The sequence below is a fragment of the Antrostomus carolinensis genome, unplaced genomic scaffold, assembly GCF_000700745.2.
Source record: "Antrostomus carolinensis isolate BGI_N321 unplaced genomic scaffold, ASM70074v2 scaffold19529, whole genome shotgun sequence".
NCBI classification, from domain to species: domain Eukaryota; kingdom Metazoa; phylum Chordata; class Aves; order Caprimulgiformes; family Caprimulgidae; genus Antrostomus; species Antrostomus carolinensis.
The window spans coordinates 10204-37961 of record NW_010340860.1 but is presented as its reverse complement, the minus strand read 5'-3'; the positions used below and the strand labels follow the sequence as shown (position 1 = coordinate 37961).

The 27758-nt window shown below is 37.6% G+C and overlaps 1 protein-coding gene across 1 annotated transcript; it reads left to right on the top strand.

Annotated features, from left to right (window-relative positions):
- On the top strand, positions 1–27758 carry WDR26 (WD repeat domain 26). The gene is made up of 14 exons (XM_029087063.1): positions 1–96; positions 228–284; positions 6899–7035; positions 7607–7704; positions 8550–8706; positions 10365–10421; positions 13370–13508; positions 18316–18456; positions 19854–19973; positions 20746–20891; positions 21406–21484; positions 21971–22100; positions 24900–25085; positions 26620–27758. Exons 1-14 carry the CDS (start codon positions 16–18, stop codon positions 26643–26645), a joined length of 1554 nt encoding a protein of 517 aa, XP_028942896.1. The 5' UTR covers positions 1–15; the 3' UTR covers positions 26646–27758.

Here is a 27758-nt window from a genome sequence, read left to right as displayed (position 1 = left end):
ACTGTTGATCTTCTCATGCAAGAGTCAGGATGTCGTTTAGAACATCCTTCTGCTACCAAATTCCGCAATCATGTCATGGAAGGAGAATGGGATAAGGTAACGTAGGGCTTATAGGACTGTATTAACCACTGTTTAAATTTATAGTATCTGTGAGACAATTCAAAATCCACCCTCCTTATATACATTTTTGTTTGTTTGTTTGTTTTTCCTTATGCCGATTTCTGCAGGCTGAGAACGACCTGAATGAACTTAAGGCCTTAGTGCATTCTCCGCATGCAATTGTGGTAAGAGGCACACTTGAACTCTTTCAGAACTGTATAGTTGGACTAATTGTAGTGGTGTAATCTTCCATTATGGAGTGAGTTGGTTGTCCATGGTTCTTGTTTTCTTTTTTGTTTACTTGAAGCAGCTTGTATGCTATTGCAAACATCATACTAATCAGAACTTTAAAATTCTTTATTAGAATGTGAGATAGGATGCCTAAAAGTATTGAAGCTAATATTTGGTGTACTGACTGTTTAAACTTTGTTAAACATACTTAACTGATAAAATAGAAATTCTGTAACAGTCCTAAAATAGGTCAGTTTCTGTAGAAGCTGCCTATGTTGAATACTAATTTCAAACTTGAAATACTCCTCACAATCTCTGTGTTCATGGGAGTTAGGTTTTCTTCAGGGAAGAGACATTTGGAAACAAAATGCAGTATTACTAATGTGGAGTTGGCATTGTAATAGCATGTTACAAGAATATAGAGGCTGCTATAGACCATGAACAATACTGTTGCTTTTCCAGATGGCTTCTAAAGAGCAAATGTATTTGTATTGCTGTTCAGGATTTTATTTAGGGCTTTTTCTCTTTGACTGGCTTTTCTTTTTTAAAGATGAACCTAGAAATAGAGAGGCTTGTAGGTCCTGTGACATGACAGTTACATTATGTGTTGTTATGATTTCAGTTTGAGGAAAGTGTTTCTTGGTTTGATTTTTCTTTCTTTTTTCATTACTTAGCCATTCAAACTGCTTGTTCTGTTTTTGTTTAAATGTTGATTTTAATGAAATGAAGTTAGAACAGCTACGGTCACTTAGGAAGAAAACAGTAGCAAGGCTTTTTGAAGTGTCTGTGACTGTAAACAATGAAGAATCAGCTGATGGCTGCTTAGCTCCACTTCTAGCTGATTCATTTGTTGTCAAGACAATTTCCTGTGTGATGGGGGAGGGAGAGAAAGAGCGAACAGGAAGTGAAGTAGGAAAAACAGATGTTTAACACAACATCAGAGGGTACTTGAGAGAAGTTTACAGTCTGTTCTATTAATTTGGTAAAAGTTTAGCACCTCTTAATTAGACTAGTACTTCACTTTCTCTTTTTTCAAAGACTTGAGATATACATAAGATTTACTGTTCAAATAGTTTGGACTATTGTATGCAGCTTTCAGTAGCTGGTCGAGAGTGAAAGTAGGAAACCACTGTGTGTGAATGGTCATTTGAAGCAGATTTTCTCATGTTTCTAACTTCTGAAGTTACCAAGTTTCTCTGTAGTGTTAAAGTATTTTATATATCTGGAAGTCAAGACGTTTATCTGAGTATCAGCATTGTACTTTTTTTGAGAATTTAATCTGAGGAAAAAAGGGACATTTTCCTTCTATTGTTTTGGAGGCCTCCCTCTGAAAGCATGAACTTCTTAAATGTTGATGTCTCACTGCTTGACTAAAGCTTGGTGCAATAAAAATACTTGGTTTTGACTGAACTTTACCTGAACCAAGTATTAACTATTTTCTTTTTAAAGTTGTTCTCTCTTATATAAACTTCATATAATTTGAAACAGATAACAGTATTAAACGTCTTACGTGTGTGTTAGTAAGACAATACTGATTTGCAAGGATAAGTTGAGCTCGTGCATGCTCCATGTCTCCACCTCCCTCCTTGCCCAGCTCTTTTGTACAGGGTTGAGATTATGGGTGCATAAAAACTAGTGAACAATCATAACAGGTAAGGAGAGATGCTTTATGCTCTGTAGGTAGTCCTGACTGCAACAAAGTCAGAGCCAATGAAGATGATAAATGTCTTGATTAGGGGACAATCCAAATAAGATGCTGCTGCAAGTAACTCTTTAAAAACAGAAAATTAGATTTTGGGTTTCCTGACTTGTGACTCATACTGTATGACTAGGTGTTTCAAAAATGCATGCACACAAGAAGAATGGGTGCCTAAAAGTTTAGATGATGCAGAGTATTTAACAAGGTAGGGGTGTGTGTGTGTGTATGTTTAGTGGTTTGGTTTTGGTTTGTGGTTTGGGTCCCTCCTCCTCCCCGCCCCTTATAGTTAATATGACCTGGACAAAACAACCAGGATATGTAGCTGCTTTTGAAATGTCTAGTCAGTGAAGGGTATATGTATGTGTTTTGAAAATTCCCATCCTGTTTTAATTTCATTATTTCTGCCAAATGCTGTAAGTTCTACAGGTGAAAACACTAAACATGAAATGGCTGATCTCAATTTATAAACCTTTGATGCTGTGTGTTGATATGTTGGGGAGGTGACAGTCTGCTATTTCTATTTGTGTCAACACAACTGAATGCTATATAGTATGCGATGAGTCATGTTTACTTTTCCAGCATATAAGATACAGCTGTCTTGAGACAAACTGTAGGAAAACTTCATGGTTAATTCGAGTGTTTTTCCTTGAGTAACACTTAGAAAATACCAGCTTCAAGCCAGGCTGAGGTTTTGCTTACTTTAGGGCTACTCAAGCATATTATGGCATCTATCTTAGGTAACTAATTGATTTTAGGAAGAAATCTGGAGATTATTCCTCTGTAGTAATGTAGAATATACTTTCAAATTGTCCTCTTTACTTCTTATTTTCATTTACTCAAATGGAGCTTTTTGCCAGTTCTGGAGGTACACAGCCCACAGCAGGAAATACAACAAAAAAATTATTTATATATTGTAGTTTGAGCGAAGTGCTCCACCTGGCTGTATGGTGTCCCTCTTGCTACCAGCATCAAGGGCAGTTCCCTATTGGAATGAATTACTCATTAAATGGTTGAAAGCTTATTAAATTCTGTAGGCCAGAATATTTTCCGCCCTTCACATATCAAATCTTACATTTAAGTTTTGGATGTTTTTAAGTGCTTTTATCAGTATTTTACAAGACTATCAAAGTAATAATACAGAGTAATGAAAACTGAGGTTTTAGTTCTGCAGGCTATAAGCAGATAGCTGCTGTGTTGAGGTTGTCTTGAAATATCATCTGATAAATTCAGCGTGTCTTTTGTTTGCCGCCTTCATTTCAAAGAAGAGTTGTTCCAGCAGCGTTTACTTCTTTATTTTGAACTCTTATAAAACTGTAGTGGAGCTTGTTAAGGTATATGGGTCAAAAATAATACCAAAATCTAATCCTAAAATTAGGTTGTTATGCGTTTTAGTCTTCAAACTTCTGAAGATTTGCTGCTGTAATCAGTGATCAAAATGGCCCAATTTCTTGGCTGTGGTAGGATGCTAGTCCTATTATTTTCACAGTTGTGTTGCTGAGGCTTTTGCCTTCAGTTACTTAGTGCTGGTGAATCATGGTGCATGCAAAACTTCCTAGAATTTTAAGATTCTATGAGGGGTTTTCCTACTAACAATTAGGACAATGAAGGAGTAAAGTACTAAAGTACTAAACAGTCATGTTAGTAATTGAAGGCTTGAGTTTGAAGAAAGCAAAATGCTAATAGTACCTACATTAAAACAAGCAAAAAAACCCTGTAAATCTATTAACTCTGCCAGTTTGGCCCCAGGATGATCAGAAGTTCAACTTAACCTAAATAACAGCTTCTAGAAACAACAAAGTAATGCATTTTATCCTCATCCTCTATAGAGTTGAAAGACAGGATGAGGTAGTAAGTAATAACTGAACAAAACCAGCCAGACTGCAGTGCTGAAACTGGTGTACTGGACTCTTCCATGGGTCCTGCAGGGTGGAGTATCTTTGCTGTAAGCTAAGTGACGGTGGTGTCTGGGTTTAAATTTTTGAACAGTAAAGAGTGTAATGATGTTGAATTTCCATTGCGACCACTGAGATGATAACAACAAATCCTGGGCACTTCTGTTACGTTGTACACGGTATAATTTGGGTTATGATAATTTTAATTTCCCTTCTTTGGAAGGCAGCTAAAGAATATGGAGAATGAGTAAGATGTTATTGTGGGTGCATTGTGTCAGATTAGTTTTATACTCATCCTATTCTACTTAAATGGTGGAGTTTGTGCTTTTACTTTACAGTTGCCAATATTATAAATTATTCTCTTTCCTCTAGAAGAGGTTGTTTGGGCTCTAGAAGAGATGTACTCAAAATGGTTCTTGTCTACCCTGAAAAGGTGGTATTGGAAGTAATTAGCAGTACTATTAGTCGGGCATATAAGTAGTTGAAAGAAGATGAAGACAAAACTCAGTTGTTCAGTGAAATCTGTTTGTCGGCAAAGTCACAAAAATAAGTGACAGCAGTTTGTGAGTGTCCTGATATAAAAAATGACTGGAAATATTATGTCACTGGAGTGTACGTTTTGCTTCAAGGAGCCTGTATTCATGACATTGTGTGAGTATGCTGTAGGACAGGTTTTGAAACAGTTATCAAAATAGCTTAGAAAATCAATTTAATTTTCCTAACAACACTTTAGTCCCTGCCTTTTGCTATAGATAAGTTACAATTTAAAACTGCTTATCTTTCATTCTAATTCTCCATGACATTAACAGTAGACTCCTGCATGAAGTGTACAGTACTGTGTTGTTCTGGAGGCTTTTATAATATTCCTGATATGCCAAAGTCACACATGGCACTGATTACTTTTTTTTTTAAATTATACCTTCTACCACAAAACTGAAGTTGTCCCTCTTTGGGTAGCTTGGCAACAGCATTCTGTGTGGTAGTGTAGTGTTTCTGTAATGGTTCCATGGAATTGTTGGGACTGGCATTACAAAATTTTTAGGGTTTTTTGCTCTTTTTACTTTTTTTCCCCCTAAAGAAATGAAATTAACATGCTAAGTCCTAAAAGTAGGGAGGGAGAAAGAGTATTTAGATGCATATATGGTTATGACATTTAAGGGAAAGGGGATATAAATATGATAAATATTATATGCAGTGAATGGAGAAGGAAGAGTTGGAGTGATTATAGTTTTTATTACAAGCTGGAAATATCAGACTTTTTTTTTTTTTGTCTGATGGTGATCATCAGTGTGAGTGACCAAGAGGAGTGAAATACTGTGTGAGGCTACTACCTGAGCATCTCCATGCGTCCTGTGAGCATGTGTGTAGCTGGAAGAGGAAGCTCTTGCCCCTCCTGCTGCTAGTGTATAAGCAAACAGCAGGAGGTCTGCTGGCCTACTGCCTGGAACCAACCACTGAGGTTGTAAATAATTGGGGGGCTTTTCTTCTGGTTTTCTACATGTCAGAACACTAAAAAATGTTGTCTCACCTGGAAAAAGTGTACAGCGATGCTCTTAATTCCCAATTCAAATAAACTAAAGAGCTGGATAGGGAATATAATATGGGTTTGCCTGTCATGTATAGGACAATAGAGTACTACAGACATGTTTGAACGTAAATCTAACCTTTACTGTGTTTTATGCTTCACAAAGCTGTGTGGTAAGTTAATAGCACTGTATGTGGAAACTTTATTCTTTTGAAGAATGGAAACTAAAACAGCTTTATGTTTTAACTTTGGATTTTACAGATAGTAGGTATTAAACTTTCACATAAGCTTTAACAGGACAGGAGTATCTTAAACTTCCCGATTATCTCTCTACTTAAGGAAGCTAGCAGTGTGTTTGAAACTGAGTAAACATTGACCAAATATGAGCATGAAAATAGTGAGGTGCCCGAGGTCTGACAAAGCAAAGGAAACCGGTGATGGAACTGTTGGTGTCTTCATTAGAAAAGCAAATGTAATTTGCTATACTTAGTCTTCATTCTGTTTCTCACTGATATGTCTAAGAATGTACATTTTCCTCTTTAACCTGGTGGGTCTTGTGGACCAGAAATGCCTTTTCTGTCTGATAACTGCTAGCAGTAAAGAAGATGTGCAAGCACAGAATAGTTGGTTTCATCCAGAAACAACCCAACTGTGTTTCTAAGAAATTGGTATTAGAAATTTCTAGGACTTCAGGTTTTTAAATAATGTAAATGAATGCCTGATTTTCTTTTTTTATCCTCAGACGTTTGTGATTAGAGTAGCAGGCTCGATTGGTTTTCAAAACAAAACAAGCAAAAGCTGTACAAGATGAGAGGAGCACTATGAAATAGCAGTGACTACTTCTGAGAAGTAAAGTGATTCTTGGATATAGAAAACTATTTTTTGTAATCCTGAAAACTGATACAACAACCAAGGAAAACAACTTAACCTGGGACTACAAAACAAAACCTCAGGCAGTGTCAATTTGTAATTGCTATGTGTTATGCAGCTATGCAAACGATCCATCTCAGCTCCTATGTAAGCAGTATGAGAACTTGTTGAGTTGGCCTGTTGTGTTCTGTGCTGTCAGGCAGTTTTAAATATGTGATTAGGTGCTTTTGGGCACTTCTCTTGATAGAATGTAAGATTGGGAAGTTTATCTAATTAAGAGTTTGAAGAGTGGTGACTGAAAAGGCAGTCAGTATGAAAATGAGACAAGTCGAAGGGAGGACCTGAGCAATGACTTAGGAAGATACTTAGAGCCACGTAAAGCAGGGAAGAAATTCATGGATAACTTAATTGCTGCAGTGTTGTTGAAAACCCAACAAAAAGAAATTGAGTAATGAAACATTACATATAGCTGTATTTCTGAAGGGCATAGTAGAATGGTTTCTACTGTTCTGTTTAGGCTCAAACGTTTTCTGAAACTTCAGTCAACCTTTTTCCCCTGACTGCTGCTTTCTGTCATGTCAGAGGATGAAGTTTTTGCTGCTGCAGCAGAAGTACCTGGAGTACCTGGAGGATGGCAAGGTCCTGGAGGCACTTCAGGTTCTACGCTGTGAACTGACGCCTCTGAAATATAATACAGAACGCATTCATGTCCTCAGTGGGTAAGTGTTGGACTTTGAGAACTCTTTCGGTGGAATTTTCTAAGGAATTCTATAGCTTTTGATAGCTGAGACTGTAAACACTCAAGCTGTATTAAAGCTATTAGCTTGTTGATAAATAAAATGGTGAGTAAAGAAGACTATTCAGGAGACAGTGGTCTGTTTCAGATGCTTGAAAACAACCTGATTATGACTGACTTCTATATCGCTATAACCCAAGTTAATACATACACATCATCTGATCTTGAGAGTGATTAGCCTGTTATCTTATAATTGAATAAGCAGGTGAATATAGTCTGGTTTGTTATTAGAATAAAATAAGACATTTCTGCCTTCCCAAAATCTGTTTGTGTTTTGTTTTTCTTTTATCTATTGCCAATTTGTAGACATTTGTTCTCAAGGGGATGCATGTTTATGTGGAATAGTTCCCTGCCTTTTTTGCTATTGGTCTCAAACTTAAGTCACCTGTTTCCAGTTCATTAAGAATGTTATGATATATATCATGTTTAAAAGTGAAAAGAATGATTCCAGAAAGATTTGGTCTGTTGGTGCGTGTGCGCTTTTTTTTAAACAGGTATCTGATGTGTAGCCATGCAGAAGACTTGCGTGCAAAAGCAGAGTGGGAAGGGAAAGGAACAGCTTCCAGATCTAAACTCTTGGACAAACTCCAGAGTAAGATGTTCTAGTGTTTAGAATTTATTCACGCCTCTGTAAATCCAGTACGTCTTACATAATGACACATCCCAGGGAATTAACTTTAACTGCATTTGCTCGTAGTTGGTTTTGTATGTCTTGGTTAATGGGGATGCCTTTAGGTACCTTTACCCTTTGGTCTTCTGTATCTAACCTTTTGCTGTCTCTGATAAACTATTTGTAATAGGAGCTCTTATTTCTTGGCTCTGCTGCATGCAGTAATAGTATAACTTGGTGATTAAATGCACGATTTGGAGGAGGGGTGGCGATTGTTTTGTAAATGCCAATTGTACTGAGAGGCTGAAACTAAGTGTGGCCTATAACCACTAGTGATACTAGTACTGGTTGATAGTGGTCTCAGACTTTGCTATGAATTACGGTTTTTCCCCCTTGTTCTTGTGGCTGGTGTAATGCTATGTATCAGTTGTAATATCTATGGTATTCTTTATTTTCATAGTGTTAATAGAGAATTCCTTAAATTAACACAGCTGATAGTGTTGTTTTATAATTTTACAGATTTTGTTAAATACTGGGGTTTGAGTTAGCTCGTGTAAATAGTGCTTGTTGGCCAGGTTAATGTATGCTATAACTACAAGTAGCTTGCATACAACTCTGCTTTCCAAAAATTCATGCTTCTAGTTCCAGATGAATAGCTGTAATTTTGACAAGCTGCATGCACTCTTTTCCTGTAGCTTTTAAGCTTTATTTACGAAGGTCTCTTCCAAAAACACTCAAGTCAAAATATGTCTTTGTAACTTGGTTTTGATAAATCTTTTTTTGATTATTTTTTTTATTTTTTTTTTTTCTTAATAACTCTTTTAAAGCATACCTACCCCCATCAGTGATGCTTCCTCCAAGGCGTTTACAGAACCTGCTACGTCAGGCTGTGGAACTACAACGGGACCGGTGCCTATATCATAATACCAAACTAGATAGCAATCTAGATTCTGTCTCGCTGCTAATAGATCATGTTTGTAGTAGGTAAGAAACCTTTGTGACTTCTACGATGGGCAACAATATCTTTTCTTTGTCTTTTAAATAATCTAATTGTACCTACTGTTAAAAGGAACGTAATAACTATTCTGGGTTGGTTTAACAGGAGTTGGCTGGGAAAAGGTGATCTTCAGTAACTGAGTAGTGGGGGTGGGTAGAGACTTTGGTAGCTGGATATGGGGTGATGAGGTCAGACTGAAGCTTTAACATTTTAATCAGATGGGTATGAATAGAATATATTACTATGCTAATCCTTAGACACTTGTTTCTTGTAATTTTGGACAGTCAGTCTGTTCACCAACATGTGATTGCTGTGTTTTTTCACTGGAGAATCACTAGTATGTTACTTATCCAAACACTGTCTTCAGGCTTGCTGGAATGCTGAAAGCCTACTGGAGCATACTTTGTGAAGTCAGTTTTCAGCTTCAACTTTTAATAGTGGACAGTGAAGTGCTTTTAGACACAAAGGTTAAAACAGAATAGAAATGTGTGATAGAGATTTCTGGTTTATATCATATAGAGAACTATTTTCCCAGATTTGTAAGGTAGTAAGAGTTGAACGTCACGTAGTAGCTCATAAGACTATCTGGATAACTGATGCTGCTTCCAAATCTTCTAAATGCCATGCTCTAGCAGACATAAAGCAGGAAGATGTTTGTTTGTAACAAATAGCTGCCTTGGGTGGTTTTTCCTCATCCAGCAGAATTTGACCAAGGAGTGCATGGTGTAATAAGGGAATGAGGGCTAGGACACCTAGAAAATAAGGGCTGTATATGATACCCTTATATGTTTGTTCATGTAACAGGCCACCGCTTGGGCTTACAGGGGAATTTTTTCATGTTAAGGTTAGCTCATCTGGGGAAGTGAAGTACTGATAAACTTGCTTATAGAAACTTTCTGAACTCAGCTGCTTTGACTTACATTCCTGGGTTACTTTGAATCTGTTTTTAGAGATGCAGACTTCCGTAGTACTTTACTGTAGCTATCTTAAGTTTTCAAAATTAATATAATTGTCACTTAGTGTATTCAGGTAACTTTTTTAGGCTATTGTCTAGCTTTCAGTTTTGCTACGTCACATTGTTGCAGCAGTTTTGTGTGTGTGTGGACATTTGACTGTTCCCCATTTTAAGAGCTATTGGAAATGATCAGATACTGCAGCTGTGGCTTCCCTACTTCAGAAGTGAGTCTTAAATACAGACTAATGGAAAGAGATTTTAGTCTTTCTACAAGTCCGTAAATAACACTGGATGTTCTGTAGGGGTTTGATGTGATTGATCAAACCCCAAAGAGCATTCATGCCACTGTAAAGAGCATGGTTTACTGAAGTCTGACTAGCTGAAGCTGGGTATAAAAGATACTATATGCAACAAATCTGGACTTTGAATTTCAGCCATCTGAATCTATTTGCTGACATAAGTTTGGCCACAGGTTTTAGGGTTTGGTTTTTTTGGTTTTGTGGGTTTTCTTGTTGTTTTGGTTTTTTTCCACCTATGTGGTACTTCCTAAGCTTACGTATTTGGTATGCATACATGTGTACGTACTCATGACTACTTTAATTTAAAAAAAACAAAACAAAACAAAACCCACTTCAAAATAAAGGCTTCCATTCTGTCCTCAACTCAACCTATTGTACCTACCTATTGCAGGGGTCTGAGATCAGTATGTGGTGCGCTGTACATGCTGCCATGCTTGAGCATAATGAGGTGAGTTAAAGACAGTGGAAGCCAAATTTTGATTAAACTGACAGAAGTAACAGTAGTCTAATAGCTTAGACAATATAAGTTCTGTACTACTTAAATGATAGTACACTGACAACTTTCCCTTTATTAGTTTGAACTAATCTGTTTTGGACTTCTGGCAATATTTTGATCAAGCATGCTTGAATTGCACTAATAGGTAAAATGTTTAACTAAAACTTAATCACTTCCTAAGAGTGGGAGGTAAGAGCAAGAAACTGCTGGGAGTGAAGGTGAGGGATTTCATCTTTTTATGCCTGAAATTTTGATAATAGAGAATTGATGCTCTTGGGGGGTGTGGTCATTTTTGGTTTTGAGAGCCTTCAGCCTAGTAGGGTGTTGTGGTGTATGTGTCATCCCCTGGAATTCTTTTGTCTTACTTTCACATAAATAAACTTTAGTCCAAGTTTACAAACAAAAAGCGGAGGCCAAGTGAGAGGTGAATGCTGCTGCTTTCTAGGTACTAGTTTAAAGTAGTCTTTTTGCAAAAGAACCATTGTGGTACTTGAGGAATAAATCTTCTATTGTATGTATAGGAAATAAAAAAGTAGCTGTTTGGTGTTTTCTTCAGAACTTTGAACTTCTGTAAATACAATGACAGATAACTTATTAGATACTTTATTTCAATATGTAAACAACATGAATCAAGTGTGTTGTGTTGAAAAGAACAATTTGTAATGAAACACTAAAAAAAACCCCAACAAACCCCACACCAAAAAAACCTTCCCCAAAAAAGCCCCATTGAGCTACAGTATCTAGTTACCAAACCCAGAAGCTGTTTGACAACTGGTTTTGGTTTCTTGTTTCAAGAGTGCTGCTGTTCTCTTCTGTAGAAGGGTTATTTAATGTATGCTTTACCATCTCTGAAGTCAGACTTGCTGGATTTTATGTTTCATTACTTAAGTGAAGAGAACTTTGTGAAAGCGACCTGATCTGACTGGATTGTAAATAGCATAATTCAATACTGGGATGTGTCTGCAGCAGCTCTATCAACTGTGCCTGTTACTCTTTCTAGGAACCTAAAGGCCACCTTACTATGAAAACTGTGTACTCCAGCATTATACCGCTTGCTTTTTACGTCTACAAAATCTTGGCTGCTTTTCCTAAGCTTTAGAATACAAGTGCTATTGTTCTGTAGAGTATTTTATTTTTTAATTAAATATGCTGAAAAGTCTTTCCCAGGACACAGTGTGCCCTTTGTACTTTGTAAGAGTTGTGGATAAAGACTCTTTCACCTTCTAGAGCAAACTGCAGCTCTGAGGAAAAACATTAACTTATTGCAATATGGCTAAATAATAATGAAGCGCTCTTCCTGTAGGTGCACATATCTGTGTAAGGGCTTGCCCACTTCCCTTTAGACTTCAAGGAAAAACAAAGTCTTCTTTCATGGGTGGGGCTTTTTTATCTTGGGCTCAGTGTTGTTCCAGTGGCAACTAGACAGCTCATGGTCAGCTTAAAGCAGGAGCAGAACAGACCTGTGTTTCTCTATAAACAAGTAAGTAGACTCACTCAAGGAAGCCAACTACAGATGTGTATATGTACATTTTGTTTATCCTCCACTACCATAAAACAGGAAATGAGGGATGTATGGTTGTTCAGTGCTGCTCGATTAATCTTTAAACATGGACTAGGAAGCATCTTCTAGTAAAAGAACATGGATTGATATAATATAGACACAGTATTAAGCAGAATTTTTTCTAGCTTCTGGTAAGAAATAGTTTTTCAGGTGTCTGTCAGCCTGGCTAGCACCAAACTCAATATTTAAACACCAATTTAAAAGAAGTAGGGGTTTTTGTTGTGTTTTGGGGTTTTTTTTGGCCAGTATATCTCCAGTGATAAGCACAACTGTACTTTCACAGAGACTGTTATGTTAGTACTGTTGTGTCTCATCAGAGTTGTATTGCCCTGTTGCACTGAGGACCTTAAAAACTCAACATAAGACTAAACCACTTCAGGATCCCTGCAGTTCAAGAAAAAATGCCTGTAGTTAAACTGAACAATGAACTTGTAGTTACTGCAGTGTTACTTAGAAAAGCAGTCATCTGCTGTAAAAGCTTATGTTTATTTTAGCTTAGTTCTCAAATTCTTACACCGTGGGCCAACTGTAAATAAAGTAAAACTTGTCTCCGCTTTTTACCTAACTTAATATTTTGACTGTTAGCTTTTCCTCAGTGTGTAACTAGAAGATTAAATATTAGCTCTAGAGAAATGTTTGACTCTTCTCCTTTGGTAGTTTATCATATAATATTTTGTTTGATAAACACTTAATGTTTTACAAAAGAACATAGATTTTGTGAGGGAAAGCAGTTCAAGTTGAAAGCTTGTAATGGTATCGTGTTAGTTATGCTTAGCTGTTGTCTGTGGTACTGTGCAAAGAAAGTAAAAAATGGCACAAAATGCAGGCAAAGAAACACCTAACTTACTGCAAGATTACATTCAAGAAAAAGAAACAAGACTGTTCTTTTATGTAGGAGTCACTTCTAAAGATTTGGCAAGATACTGCGAAGTGAGTTAGATACTTGCAGAAACCTCACATGTAAATAAAACACTGCACTTAGTGTTCAAAGATGTTTGAACTCCAGTATTTTCTATACTTCATAGAAGTGTATAGTAATAAGCTGTTACACTCCTACTGAGGTCAGTTTTATTCCAAGTTAGGTGAAAGCATAACAAATTATGTGAGTGGAATAAGAATAGTTCTGAGCTCTTACAGTTAGTTATGATCACTTAGTTGTGTGAGCTTTTTACCAGATAAGACACTTCATTTTGTACTTGCTTGAGGCAGCTGTTAATAGAGGCACTTTCTAATGCTGGTCTTGAATTTATTTTTTTGTTTTAGTTTTTACTAGCTCAACTTAAAAAAATCTTTTACTGCTTTCTTATTAATCTGCAAATACATCCCTTTCTTTTTGCAGGAAACAGTTCCCATGCTATACACAGCAGATACTAACGGAGCACTGTAATGAAGTGTGGTTCTGTAAATTCTCCAATGACGGCACTAAATTAGCAACAGGATCTAAGGACACAACTGTTATTATATGGCAGGTTGATCCAGTAAGTGTGCAATGTGTGTTAAAATGTGCATGATTTGTCTTTCCCTTCCCTCTCTGCTTTCTCTTGCTGGGATGGTTTGATTTTTGTAGAACAGACTAACGAGTACTGTAGCCTGCTGACTAGAGTATTTATCTGGGGTATAAAAGACTGAAGAACACAGTCAGTGTAAGTTAGTGAAGGAGGACACTTGGAAACCTGATGGCTGAGTGTAACAGGCTCGAACTGTTGGCTGTTTGGGGCAGGCACATTGTGTGCCCATAACCAGTACCACAAAGTAGAGCCTGCTGGTGCTCTCCAGGGGAGCTTCTCAGCTTGAAGGCCTTGAGGAGCATTGGACGAGAGTAGAAGGAGCATGGCAGTCAGGAACTTTTCTTTTAAATCACTCTTACTAAGAGTTACTTCTGATCTATGTATGTGACTAACTCCTTTCTTGTTACCCTGTTACTACTAGTATACTTGGATTTAAATACTCTACCCCTTTCACCATTTACTACTTTGTTTCTAAGTAATGAAATGATATGTGCTAAACTGATGTTGCATCAGTACACCACTTCATGTTAGTTGCTGTTGTAAGATTTGCCTGGGCTTGAGATGAAGGTTTAAACACTTGTCAGAATCCACTAACACATGGAAGTACACCCATCCATATTCTTACAGACCGTGGTTTTAGGTTTTGGTACTAACATGCACTGTTTCTCTTGTGAAATATCCTACAGTGACAAGATTCATCTTTCCTACCCATATCTATTCTTATGTAAATAAAAGTTTAAACGGTGAATCTAAGACTGTTTCAATTGACTGGTAGAAGTGATATGAAAGTATGTCCGTATATTTAAGGACAACTGAAAACTGTGAATAAATTTGAACATATGCACACAGTATTTGAGGCTGTTAATCCTTGCAAAACGCTATCAGAAGTAAGATTCTTAGTTTTTAACCACACAACTGCTAAGTGGAAATGAAAGGTTTCTGTAGTTCGTTGCTGGCTTTCAGTAGGACTTGAGAGCTGAATCCAATCCTTTTCTTTCACTACATGTTAGGAAGCCATATGATTTGAGTCTTTTTTGCTGTTAAGAAGATGAGAAAACTTAAACCGCTGTTCCATGTGCACAGTTGTTATACAGCCCCTGAGCAAACAGCAAGTGCTGTGTATTTTTCAGGCATAGATCTGCTGTGGTTTGTTTGTTACTGGAGCCAGAGTGCTCTGGGCCAAGAGATGCATAGCAGTGTAAGCTGACTTCTGTAATTTATTTAAGAAATGATCTGTGGGTTTTGTGGGGTTTAGTTTGGTTGGTTTTTTGTTTTGTTTTTTAACAAAAGTAACTCTAAGTAAATTAAGGATCACATGTTTTTGCTGTTGACTTGTCACTTGATTGTAGAGGCACATCTTCCTTTTACATTGATGAGTTTTAATACCCAACATCTCAATTAGCACATTTTGCAGTGAATTGTTAGTTCAGTTTGGTTAATCAAACCAAATAAATGTTTTGTGAATGTTTTAGACTAACCATTTTGGCCAGGGGGGTTGCTAAAGGAACAAAATTACTAATAAATAGTTGGTGGGAAAGCAGCTTTGTGGAGTTTTATCTTTTGTATTTGAGTACTTGGGGGAAAAAAATAAAATTAAACCCTTTCAAGGAGACTGTCCTGGTTTTGCTGGGATAGAATCATAGAATTAATTCTCTGTCAGAAAGCTGTATTTTTAAGAAGACTGTAGCACCGGATTTGGTGAGAACAGAGTTGATAAGACAGTTTGTTTGAGTTTGTGGCTGGCCATGGTATGCGGGTTTCCATAGTGATCAAGGTCTTCAGCAGTTCAGAGTTAGCCAGGTGCTACAGCTAGGAGGAGCGAAAGCCAGGGCAGCTGACCCAAGCTGGCCAACAGAAGTATTCCATACCATAAACGTCACACTCGCTATAAATTGTGAAGTTTGCTAGGGATGACTCTCTTCGTCAATGGCCCCCATCCCTGGAGGGTCTCGCCCACCATTCTGCTCCCGAGGCCTGCTCTCCCGCTTCTTGTGACCACTGCGCTTTTGTCAGCTGAGTATAACTTTGTGTATTTTATGTTAGTATTAATATTAGCTCTTATTATTTCATTAACCCACCGGTCTCATTTTCTTTTCCCAGTTCACTTTCTCAGGAGGGGAGGGGTCACTGGGTGATAGAAAATTGACTAAACTGAGGCAGAGGTGGATGCCTAAATAACATCAGGCCACATAAATCCAATGGTTCCTTTTCGTATTTGCCAGAGCATGGTTCTCACACTTCTGGTAGCCATTGACAAACGTCTTTGAACCGTAAGTTTAATCAGGTTTTCAAGGCTTTAGGTATTTAGGTCAAGGCTTTGGGTATCTAGAATTATTCTAATCATAGAATCATAGGATGGTTTGGGTTGGAAGGGACCTTAAAGATCATCCAGTTCCAACCCCCCTGCCATCAGCAGGGACACCTTCCAATAGGTCGGGTTCCTCAAAGCGTCATCCAGCCTGGCCTTGAACACTTCCAGGGAGGGGGCATCCACAACCTCCTTGGGCAACCTGTTCCAGTGTCTGACCACCCTCACAGTAAAGAATTTCTTCCTAATATCTAATCTAAACCTACCCTCTTTCAGTTTAAAGCCATTACCCCTTGTCCTATATATAAACTACAGGGGAACATCCATCCAATTCTGTTTGAGGAAGTGATACTACATGTCTAAGCTGTCTTAACCCATGCTTCTGTTTTCATTTTCATTTGTTCATTTCAAAGTTCTTATGCAGATTCAGCAGCATTAAATAATGTCTTTAGTGAACTTGGTTTGTGGGTGGAATGCATTATTTGACTGGTACTGAGTGTGTCAGAATCTCTAGAGTACAAAGGATAAGAAGAGTAGGCACATCACCTTGTCTGGCATGTTATCTTCTTTAATAGAAGACTTTTTCCTTACAGAAACATTCTTTTTTTTTTTTTCTGCACTTTCTAAAAACTGTTGACAGGTTTTTGGCTTTTCAGACAAGGAACTGAGCTACTGCAGACTTAAGTTGGTACCTGAATAGTTGTTTCCTCTATAAAACAAAAATCTGGGAAGCTATATGTGAAGGATAGAAGTGCAGAGATTTCCTTTGGTGGTGGGTGGGAAGCAGATGGACTAAATTTGGGGACATTTTCCTGAATTACCATTGACTGCTGTTTTAGAGCAAAACACGATATACCAGTTTTGCTGTATTTGGAGCTAAGTACGAGAGCAGCATGAGAGATAGTAACAGCTACAAAATCCTATTGTTAGAATAGGAATATCCTATGTATCTTGCTCCTCACGAGTCTCAGATTTGCTGCAGGAGAAGTGACAAGCTACTGTAATCCTGATGTAAAAAGAAATATGTCAGTTGCAGGCAAGTTCCAGGATGCAAGATGATGTCAGACATGTCTTGGTTTCCTTGCAGATCAGTTTAGCTACAGACACAGCAGTGTCTAATGCAGACCAGGAATAATGATTAGAATGGAAAAGGGGCCTTGAGGAGGTCCATTTGTTTGCCCTGCTTTCTTTGTGCTTTGAAGATTATTCTTAGCCCAGTTTCTTCTGAGAAATTTAGCTTTTCTAGCTAGCAGAACCATCAAAGCTGCAGACTGTCTGAGAGCCACCAAATCCCTCGCAGCTGATCCCAGGAAACAGTTCTTCGTGTCACTTTGTTCCTCTGTTGACCATGTTCTTTCTCTTTAGAATCAAGAGGTGCTTTGCTGATTAATGCTAAAACAAAAGAAAGAGAAGGGACAATTTGAGAAATTAAGCCAGATTTTCAAACAAGTCACTCTTTTTGAAGAGAACTAGGAGGCATAAACATCCCATGTGCAGGACCAAAAAAGGGTGGGGGAGGAAGGGAGAAGAATCCACTTGCCCTTTTCCAAGAGGCTTCACAAAAATTATTGTCAACAGTTTAATAAGCTCAGTTCTTCTTTCTGTATATACGTGTTGTTGTCAAGAGTCAGTGTTAATGCTATATTGAAGCAGGTTTCTGTTTTTAAGAAGCCAGTGCATGGCTGTTTCACAGTATCTAGCTGGACTGTTTATTTTTATAAGCTGCTTGAAAGTTGACTCTGACAAGGCAGAGGTAGAACAGTTGTAGCATAAAGGTGATACAAGATACTCTGCATGAGCGAAGTATGCTCCATTCACTAAATGTGGCAGAAAAGATGCAACAGCTTGCTGTAGACAACACTTCTGAAATAAGAACACCTCTCAAGGAAGCTTTTAAAAATATCTTTCTGTAAAACTTGAGCAGCACACACAGGATAGTCTCAAGTTTATAAAAACATGGGTACTTGGAGGTTTTACCTTCTGAGCATGCATGAAGGTTTTGGGTCTCTATTTAACCATAACAGGCTTCCAGCATGCCTTTACTTTTAAGAAAGGAACTTAATTCTGTCTAATATAGATAATAATACTTTTGTATACCAGTAGATGTAAAGAGACTTGGCTGATTCCTGACTGCAAGAATGTTCTATGCTAAAACAAGTGTAGTGTAATGTACAACTCTGTACACTATAGTATTTTGTGAGTTCCACATTCAGAATCAACAGAAGATTAGAACAAAACTACCTACAAGTGTTCTTGTTTTGCATGTCAAAACTTAGAAGCTTTCATTTTATGGTTCTACTCTGTCAACTAGCAAGTGCTTTTCCAGTAATAACCTATTCGTATGCCTTGTAAAACACAGGTGCCAAGTTGCATAAAGCAAACTTGCCATGCTGTACTTGGACACGCTGTATCTGTGAAATCTAGTCGGAGTTCATTTGCATTGTCTTAACAGAATCTCTCTTGTTTCAGGATACTCACCAGCTAAAACTACTTAAGACGTTAGAAGGTCATGCGTATGGTGTCTCTTATATTGCTTGGAGTCCAGATGACAACTATCTTGTTGCCTGTGGCCCAGATGATTGTTCTGAGCTTTGGCTCTGGAATGTACAAGTAAGTGGTGACTAAGAGTAAAAAAAATCAAACTTAGTGGTCAGCCTACTGCTTTTGTTTCACTATTTAAATACATCAAGCATGCAGGAAGTAACTTCTACAAACTCGTCGTACAAAGGTGTGATTGTGTAAAGAAGAGAGACTGATGGTTTTTTCCCCTAATTTAAAAAACAGACAATGGCAGCCTAACAAATTCTGTACTCAGTTTGTACAGAACTGAAATTAGAGTTCAAGTCCAAGTGCCCAGGACTGTGCAGCCATTCTAGTGTATCTGGTTACTGATCCTTTCTGAGAAGGGATGGCGTAAATCCATAGGACCTTAGAGAGCTACTGAAGAGATGAACAGAGTAAATTAATGAAGAGAAACAGAGGTAAGAATTATCATCTAAGGGGAGCAATTGCTCATTGAAGATTTTGCTGAATAGCAGAAGTAAAAGATACAAGCTATTTTTACTTTATGTAAACCTCCCAGTGATCTTAGAGGAAGGTCCACAGAGGCTTAAATTTATGATTTTGGAACTTTGTCTTTCAGTCAGACACTAGGTTATTTAGCCATTTCTTCCATGAGTTTGAAAACCCTTTTCTGCTATTGGGGTGGTTTGGGTTTTTGTGGTGGGTTTTTTCTTTTTGGTTTCATTTTTTTAAAATGGGCGTTTGAGTTGATCGAAAAGCTTCCCCTACCACAGTTGTGGCTTATATAGTCTTTCTTTTGCTGTCTTGGACTCCAGACTAACTTAGTTTCCTAAAACAAAAAATGTTTCCTTTTTTTCACTGTTGGAATACTTTTCTTCTGTTTGATTGATTCAGTTGGCTCAGTGAAGAGCGCTAGAGCTGGCACAAGGGAATAGAGAGAAGTGCTTACTGTTCTGACAGTGGTAAGCCATTTATTGGCTCTCTGCCATGTGAAACACTAGGAGTATAAGCTAGGGATGAAGTTAAATTTTGGCACGGAGAGCTCCAGCTCAGGGAAGAAAATGTTCTAAATACTCTTGATACTCCCAACCTTTTACTAAAAGGTATTTTGTCATCTCCATTTTTCCTGTGATCTCCTTCTGCTTCCTTGCTTTCCATGTTTTGTTTGTTTTCATATTGTTCGTCTCTTATGTGTTCTTTCAACTTCTTTTAATTCCTCTGTTTACTCACAATCTTCCAGTTGTCTGACACACTGACTAGTCTATCTCCTGATTTGAGGGGCAAAAGAAATTGTCCAAAATCAAGTCTGGGGTCACTGGAGATGCTGAAGTAATTCTGCCTTTTTACTGAATTATTCATAAGTTTGTGTTGCTTTTTAATAAATGTGTCAAATGATGCACTTCCAAACAAACAGATAAAATTATCAATGCCTTTTGGGGAAAGGCTTCTGGTATAAGGCCTTGCTGCCTTTCTTTATTTTCCAGACAGGGGAGCTGAGGACAAAGATGAGCCAATCTCACGAAGACAGTTTAACAAGCGTGGCCTGGAATCCCGATGGGAAGCGTTTTGTAACAGGTGGTCAGCGTGGACAGTTCTATCAGTGTGTAAGTTCTCTGCATCTGTCCCATTGAAAACAAAGCAAGAAATGAAATTTTTGTCACAGTCAGATCTGAAGTTCATGTTTTTTCATGTGTGTGTACACTAAAGCTTCCTATCCTTTGTAATTCGAAGACGCCATACACTAATGCTAGTATTTCAGCAGCACTTCTGTTTTTATGTAGCAGTTAGAAGGGTCCAGGCATCTTTTGTAGAGGGATTCATATGGCTATAGGAGGGTTTGTGGGCTGGGAATTTTTTTTTTCTTAGCTGCTTTAGAAAATATGCTAATAAAAAAGTAGTGCCTTTGTCAACAAATGTTGTTTATTCCACAGAATTTTGACTATGTCTGTCTTAGTTTTTGCATGCTGTCTTTGCTTAGCGTAAACAGAAATATGAAACCCTTGTTACTTGACTAGTGTTTATTTTGGTCACCCATACTCTTGATTATTTGTCATCTGAATTCCTGCCCAGAATAATAGTGCAGTATGCAAACCTCACTCCCTGCAAAGGTGAGCTCCGTGGTGTGACATAGGTTGCACATATCACACACAAGAAAATAAGTGAGGAAAGGGATTCTCAGCTCTCCAGGACAGATACCTACAAAAGCCCTTGGTTAAGACAACCAAGTCCTAATTCATTAAGTCCTCTCTCTTATCTTTTACAGGGTGAGATTGCTTTCTGTAGCAGCTGTGTGAACAGAAGATGAAAAAGATACTTGTGTCACAACTCCTCAGAAATCTGAGACTAACAGTTATTATTATTTTTCTTTCTGATCAGGATTTAGACGGTAATCTCCTTGACTCCTGGGAAGGGGTGAGAGTACAATGCCTTTGGTGCTTGAGTGATGGGAAAACTGTTCTAGCGTCGGACACACACCAGCGAATTCGGGGTTATAACTTTGAGGATCTTACAGACAGGAACATGTAACTACCTTTTTCTTTGAATTCCGGGTTCTTAATGTCAGAGCAAGATTAAGGAAGGGTTTGTGGGGCAGGATTGGAAAGAAGTTATTAAAATGCTCTCAGTACTAGAAGAGGAGGAGAATACATGGGACAAGAATTAGTTCCAGTTGCTGCAAGAAGCAGTAGATCAAGTATTAGAAATAAATTCTGAAGCACTGTCAAAGCTTCCACAAGAAACCTACTCCATTTCTCTTAACAAGAGTTGTCTTCGCTTCTCAGTTTCTGGCATATTTTAGTAGATTCTGCCTTGAAGTTAGAAGTTGGATTTGAGGTCCCTTTTTGTCTTGGGGTTTCTCTTAAGTATAAGCAAACTGTTGCAGACCTGGCTTGTACTGACATAGAGACATACCTAATTTTGAATTCAGAACTGTCTTTCCTTGATAATATTGCAAAGACAGGACATGCCTTTTGTCTTGGTGTTGCATCATTGTTTGGTTAAGTGTACTCTTAACACTGATGTGTCTTACCATTTCAGAGTACAAGAAGATCACCCTATTATGTCGTTTACTATTTCAAAAAATGGCCGTTTAGCTTTGTTAAATGTAGCAACTCAGGTGAGTTGGTGATGATAAATGGAAATGTAAAGAAATCTGCTTGCAACAGCTACCAGTTCTTAAATATTTTTATGTAAATTGGAATGTTTGATATTAACCAGTTGTATTTCATGTAACATGAAGACTTTAATATTCATAAATACAGTGTGGCATTCTTTAAATATTTACTATTAAATGTGAGTATCTTGCTATTGCATTGAGAAGCCAGGTACAGCAAGAATTGTGTCATGTTAACATGTTCAGGGGCATGAGAATTAGATTTAATTTTAGTTCTATTTTTGGAGCTTTAAGTAAGAATAGAGTTTTCAAAATGGAAGCTTAATCTAGTAATCTGGTATATCTTCACACTCTTGATTGAGGAACAGTACTGAAGATGGTTGAAGTACTGTACTTTCATGTTTAATTTTTTTTAATGTTGCAAAAGAATGCAATGAATAATGTTTAATGATAAAATAAAATAACATCCTCTATACTTCTCATTCCCAGGGAGTACACTTGTGGGACTTACAAGACAGAGTTTTAGTGAGGAAGTATCAAGGCGTTACACAAGGATTTTATACAATTCACTCGTGTTTTGGAGGTCATAATGAAGATTTCATTGCCAGTGGCAGCGAAGGTAACATCATGGCCCTTTGTGCAGAAAACTGGAACACTGTATCCTTCCTATACCTTACTTTTATAATGTTGTTAGCAATATGATCTATAAAGGCAAGCAACTGGTTCATTAAATAAGCTTAGGGAGCATTGAGATTGTGGCCCACTTAAGAAATACTTGGGTGCTAGCAGAAATAATCTTTTGACAGGATGGTAGTAGTAGGAAGCATTAATGACTCGTGTTGCTCTTCTAAAGCCAAAGCATCTGCAGTTTTAATTAGAAGTGGGTGGGGTGTTCTTGAGGCTTTTTCTTCTTGTGGTATGATACTTAGGCTTATGGTTTGAATCAAAAGTACTTCTGGGGAGTAACAGCTTCATTTGCCTGTTGAAGATATAGGTGTGGTGAGGTTATTTTAATTTCAATAGAGTCATCATCTTAATTACGGACAGAGTAGTCTCAAATTAAGCATTTGTTGACATAGTCTGGCAGGGTTTCTTGGTGATCAAAGTCTTTGTGGTATGTTTTTATTCAACTGTCTGTGGCAAGAATAGAAATTAGTTAATGGTTTATATCTTGAATTGGTTCAGTTCTGTCACTGATGTAATGCCATCACCTCCCATGGAGGTCACTTAAAATTCAAGCCTATGCAGAGCTAAGAATTACACTTGGAATGTGTAAGCAATCACTGTTAATACTGTGCAACTCACAGCTGTTAGAAAGTAAGGTTGGCTGGGGTGTTTACTACTGTCCTCTTCTGGAAAGTACCAAATATGTCTAAAATAGAACCAAATTTCACCCTCTGACCAGACCCAGTGAAATATGATGACTGAAGGACAGCACCTCCAGTCCTCCAATCCAGTGTGCACCTGTTTTTGTCGTTGGACAAGGTTCTTGGTTTGAGACATAAGTACCCAAAAATTTGGGATTTGTGTTGAGCCATAGTGATGTGCACGTGTAGGTACTGCAGTGGCCCAGTCCTTTTTTCCCCAATTTATTATCTTCATTGTCTATAAACTACTGAGCAGTAGCTGAATCTATTTAAATTTGGACTGTCTGACGCTGTTGCCTCTTTGCACTGAACTGTTGCAATTGTGGCTACTGAGAAAGTCTATGTGTTTTTAAAAAGAGGCAAACAAAGCAAAAACAAGATTGCATTGTCAGAGCCTTTTTAAAAAAAGTAACAGATTTATTATATTATCATAACCTCTTAAACTTAAGATATGTTGTCAGCTAGGTGGGCTTTTTCCTAACACTTTCATCAGTAGGAAGAAAACGGAGGTCTCATTTCTGAGAGGGAAATTGACTGCTACCTTAATCCAGCTAACTTTTTTCCAAAACAAAATACAGGCATTCTGACAAGCACCAAAATACCAGTTTTTGTTTAGGCTTTGATTCTCCCAGAGAGCAGAGTCTTGCATGTCCAGTGTTTAAGCAGAGAGTGAATTGTGCTGTTTGAATAGCATGGATGTGTAGTCTCTTGAAATCCTAAGTGGAAAGTAAACAAAAGCAGAACATGTGCATCGATACAGGTATGTATAAAGGTGTTGTACTCAAATGAGCTGATTCAGTGGAAGACAATTGAATTATCACATGGTTTCATGATACTATTCTAGCAGGTAGGTCAGAGACCAAGTTTGTTTTGTAAGGGGTTGAGAGGAGGAATAGATGAAAATTGGTTTGTTTGCTAAGCCTCCAAAATGACATCTACATTTAAAGCTTTCAAATAGATTAAAATAGTTTTATTTGATATGCTAGACCTAAATACTAGGCTTTTGTGTAATACTAGTAATACATACTTGTTCAGTTTGTATAGCTCTGTTTGGAATACTCCAAAGACATTCCTAGAGAGATCAACCCACAGGCTTGTTAAAGGCTGCTAGTCTAGAGTTGAGGAAAGGAAGGGAGGAGGCGGAACCCACCAAACAAAAAAACCAAAACACCTTTAGTCATTTATTCTTAAATATGGTTGGTTATAAAGCAGTAACACTTCTCTAAAAATTGCAGTGGAGTGTCTCACTAGTTCACTATTTCTAGCATGTTGCTAGAAGTAATTAAAAGGGGATTGGACTAGATGATCTTTTGAGGTCCCTTCCAATCCCTAATATTCTGTGATTCTGTGAAAAGTTTCCTATCACAAAGTAAGATCTGTAGAGTTGTTTACTGCATCTACTGTAATATGTACAAATTCATATCTTTAAATACCAGACAAGACAGTAATAGCTCACAATTTGAGATATTAAGCTGCTTTGCTCTCCCTCATTTGCTCTGTACTTTCACTGGAATGCTTTAGGTCTTTAGTATCAAGGTGTATTTTGTAAACTGTAGAGCTGTGATCTTACCTAGTCTTCATCAACAGGTGGTGGTTGCAAATATTCTGCCTTAATACTCATGTCTTTATAATGCATGTACTAATCTGTAAATATGATTAAGAAAAAAAATAATTGCAAGACTTCCTTTTGAATAAGATTACAACTCTATATCTTTGAGTAGCTTGGTTTTGCTCTTTAGCCATGTATTGGCTTATTTGCATGGTATTTGAATGTTTTTCTTCAAATACCAAGCATAGTAGTAGACTTGCAAGTCTTAAAAGTGAACATGCCTCTTGGTGGAATAGCTTTACTTGTATTCTTTTGATCACTTTTAGAGCAACTTTGTTAGTGCTATTGCACATTCAACAGACAGGGGTTTTAGAGATGGATTTTGCAACAATCATGGGGTTTTTAGTTGTGGAAATGCTATTTGGTAGGCCAAACCGATCTGTACAGAACAATGTTTCTCACTATGTTTTTTTTTTTTTTTTTAAATGCATATTTTATTTAGATCACAAAGTATATATTTGGCACAAGCGTAGCGAGCTGCCAATTGCGGAGCTGACAGGGCACACGCGTACTGTTAATTGTGTGAGCTGGAACCCGCAGATTCCATCCATGATGGCCAGCGCCTCTGATGATGGCACTGTTAGAATATGGGGACCAGCGCCTTTCGTAGACAACCAGGATATTGAAGGTAAAAAACTGTGTGTGTGTGTGTGTGTGTGTGTGTGTGTGTGTGTGTTCTCTAATCACTAAAAGCTTACATCAAAGGCAGCTGGTTTAGTGGATTTTCTTTACCGTAAGTAGGATGGAATAATGCTCTTGGGTTAGAATAATTATTTTTACTAAAAATGAAGTTACTGTTTTTTTATGTATGGCTGTTGGCTTTTATCCAAGTTATTTATGTTTGTGGAATAAAAAGGAAACTAGTATTTCCAAAACGATACTAATGTTTCTGACATGGTCCTATAGAAAACTGGTGTCACTAAGACCCCAGAATTATTAACTTATTTATGTAGACTTAAAAAATCTTGCTTCCAGTGCTTGAGGTTTAATAACATACAGTGTTATTAAAATGTAAATAACGCATTCTGACCACACTGTAAATTGAATAATGGTATTATAATGCTTACAAAAGGAATCTCCAATGTCTGTAGAGAGTGAAATTTCCCACCAGAAAATCTGTACACAATTGATTGTTTCCAAACTGTCAGCAAGCATCTGTGTTCAGGAGGGAGAGACAATCCAATGTTTTTTGCTGCCAAAATCCACGCTTGTTCCCAACCCTTCTTAACCTCCCCCCAGAATTGTTAACGAGATGACCACCAGGGCAGTTGTTCTGCAGTTTATAAGTTCTGTCATTACACATTCAACTTTGTGGTAAAAGTTTACAGTACACATTAAAATAAAATACAGTATATCCCATTGCAACAGGACCTCCTGCATACTAGGTGTGGACAGGAGTTCAAGGGGAACCTGGACAAAGTTGTCATAAGAAATCCACTGGGTGCTACTAGTTAAGTAAACACCTCTAGTTCAGAACGTCCCTTAGGTGAAAATAGCCGAAAGTTGGAAGGCATTAGGGGAAAGAAGTACCTCTTCTACCAGCTCCTGTGCTTGCTGACTCAACTGCTTCTGGTCTTGGACTAGGTGGACCAGCCTGGCCAATCTCCTGTTTGTAACACCTTGAATGCACCCATAAGGACTCAGAGCCTATCCTCCAGCTGGTTTTGTTTGGGGTTTTTTTTCCTCCAGTTAGCTGCTTCCTCACTCTTTCTTAATTCCTCCAGAACATGAGCTAGTAAACACCATAAAAATCAAAGCAATAGAAAATGAATTTCTCACAGCACTGCTTCCACAAGAGGTGTAGGTGCACAGAATAATACCTAACAACGTAGGAATGTTAAATGGATGACAGAGAGCTTTGTAATTAGCACACTCCCCTGGAACTTGAATGCAAATATGTGTTACCTCTTTTGGAAGAGATGCTTTTTATGTGCCAACACTTAACATGCTAAATTAATCTCTAAATGAATATGAATAATGATACCTAAAATGAAGTATTTTTTAGCAATGGGATTTAGCTACAGTATAAGATCCACTATCTAATGCATGTTCAGTGAAACTTATGTAAATGCACTGTATTAATGACCTTATAATAGAAGTATTAACTCTTGGTAAGATCTTGAAGATGTGATTTCTTTCTCTATGTTTTTGTTTTTGCTCAGAGGAATGCAGTAGCATGGATAGTTGATGGCGAATTTGGAGCAGACGACTTCAGTTTAACTTAATTAGTCGTATTTTAAATGGCTTGGGATTTGGTGCAAACAAACATGATTGATAGCTGGACAGACATGCTCGTCATGAAAAAGAACCATTTCTGAAGCCCGGTTGGGGCCAAACATTTTCCACCTTGCTTCATAGTAACCAGTCGAGATGAAGCACGTCGTTAGAACGTTGTTGGACACCATGTTGAAATTACCCCCCCCATCGGTTGTGAAGAACTGTGCTACATTCAGGCTAACCATTGAACTCAGTATATATATTTTTCCCTCCTGCCTTTTTGTCTGGCAGGCTACTGTTCTTGTTGCTCTTCTGTGTAATGAAGTTTAAATGCTTGTTTGGAACACTTTATTTAACAGTTTAGAAGGCTTGATAGAAAGAGTGCTTTAGTCTGAAGAGTATACATTGGATAGGAAAGTACTTCCTTCTCTTGTTTCTCAAGTCTCTCTCCGCCTTACTTAGCTTGAGATCTTTGCAGCTTGGTTCATGGATTCTAGCCTTGCCCGTTGCGCAGTATATATAAATTGAGATGATAAACCAATGAACTATGTCAAAAGCACTCTCAGTATCACATTTGACAAAAAGTTTTGTACTTTTCACATAGCTCGTTGCCCTGCAAAGGGGTTAACAGCACAATTTTTTAAAAATAAATTATTTATAGGATTAAAATGACTTCATTTGTATACATTTGGAATTAAAACAATGCAAGAAGTGTCGTGAAACACGGTATCACTGATGCTTTTCCAGAGTGTCCTGAGACCCAATGAAATGGAGTGGTTGTAAGGAGCTTTGCATAGGCTATGAAGCTTGTTTTAGAAGGAGGAACACACTGTCCATCCTAACAGATAAACTGTATTATTTAGGAAATAAAAGCATTCAGAGTGCACCACCAGACTAAGATTTTAAGCACGACAAGGTCTTTTTGGTTTTTTAATTACATAAAAATATGCAACAATGCTGGTGTAAAAGGTAGAATATGCTTCAAGGAAGAATGTGTTGAAAGAGTCCTTTCTTCACAAAGCTAACATTTTGTAAAAGTAATTAACATACAAATCATAATTAAACACTTGTATTATGATGGAAA

Excerpts from the sequence above, each read along its gene's own strand:
- WDR26 (XM_029087063.1), top strand. The coding sequence starts at position 16 with ATGCAAGAGTCAGGATGTCGTTTAGAACATCCTTCTGCTACCAAATTC. Across the intron at positions 20,892-21,405 it reads GATCTTACAGACAGGAACAT|AGTACAAGAAGATCACCCTA; the intron begins GTAACTACCTTT and ends TTACCATTTCAG. Across the intron at positions 21,485-21,970 it reads TGTTAAATGTAGCAACTCAG|GGAGTACACTTGTGGGACTT; the intron begins GTGAGTTGGTGA and ends TCTCATTCCCAG.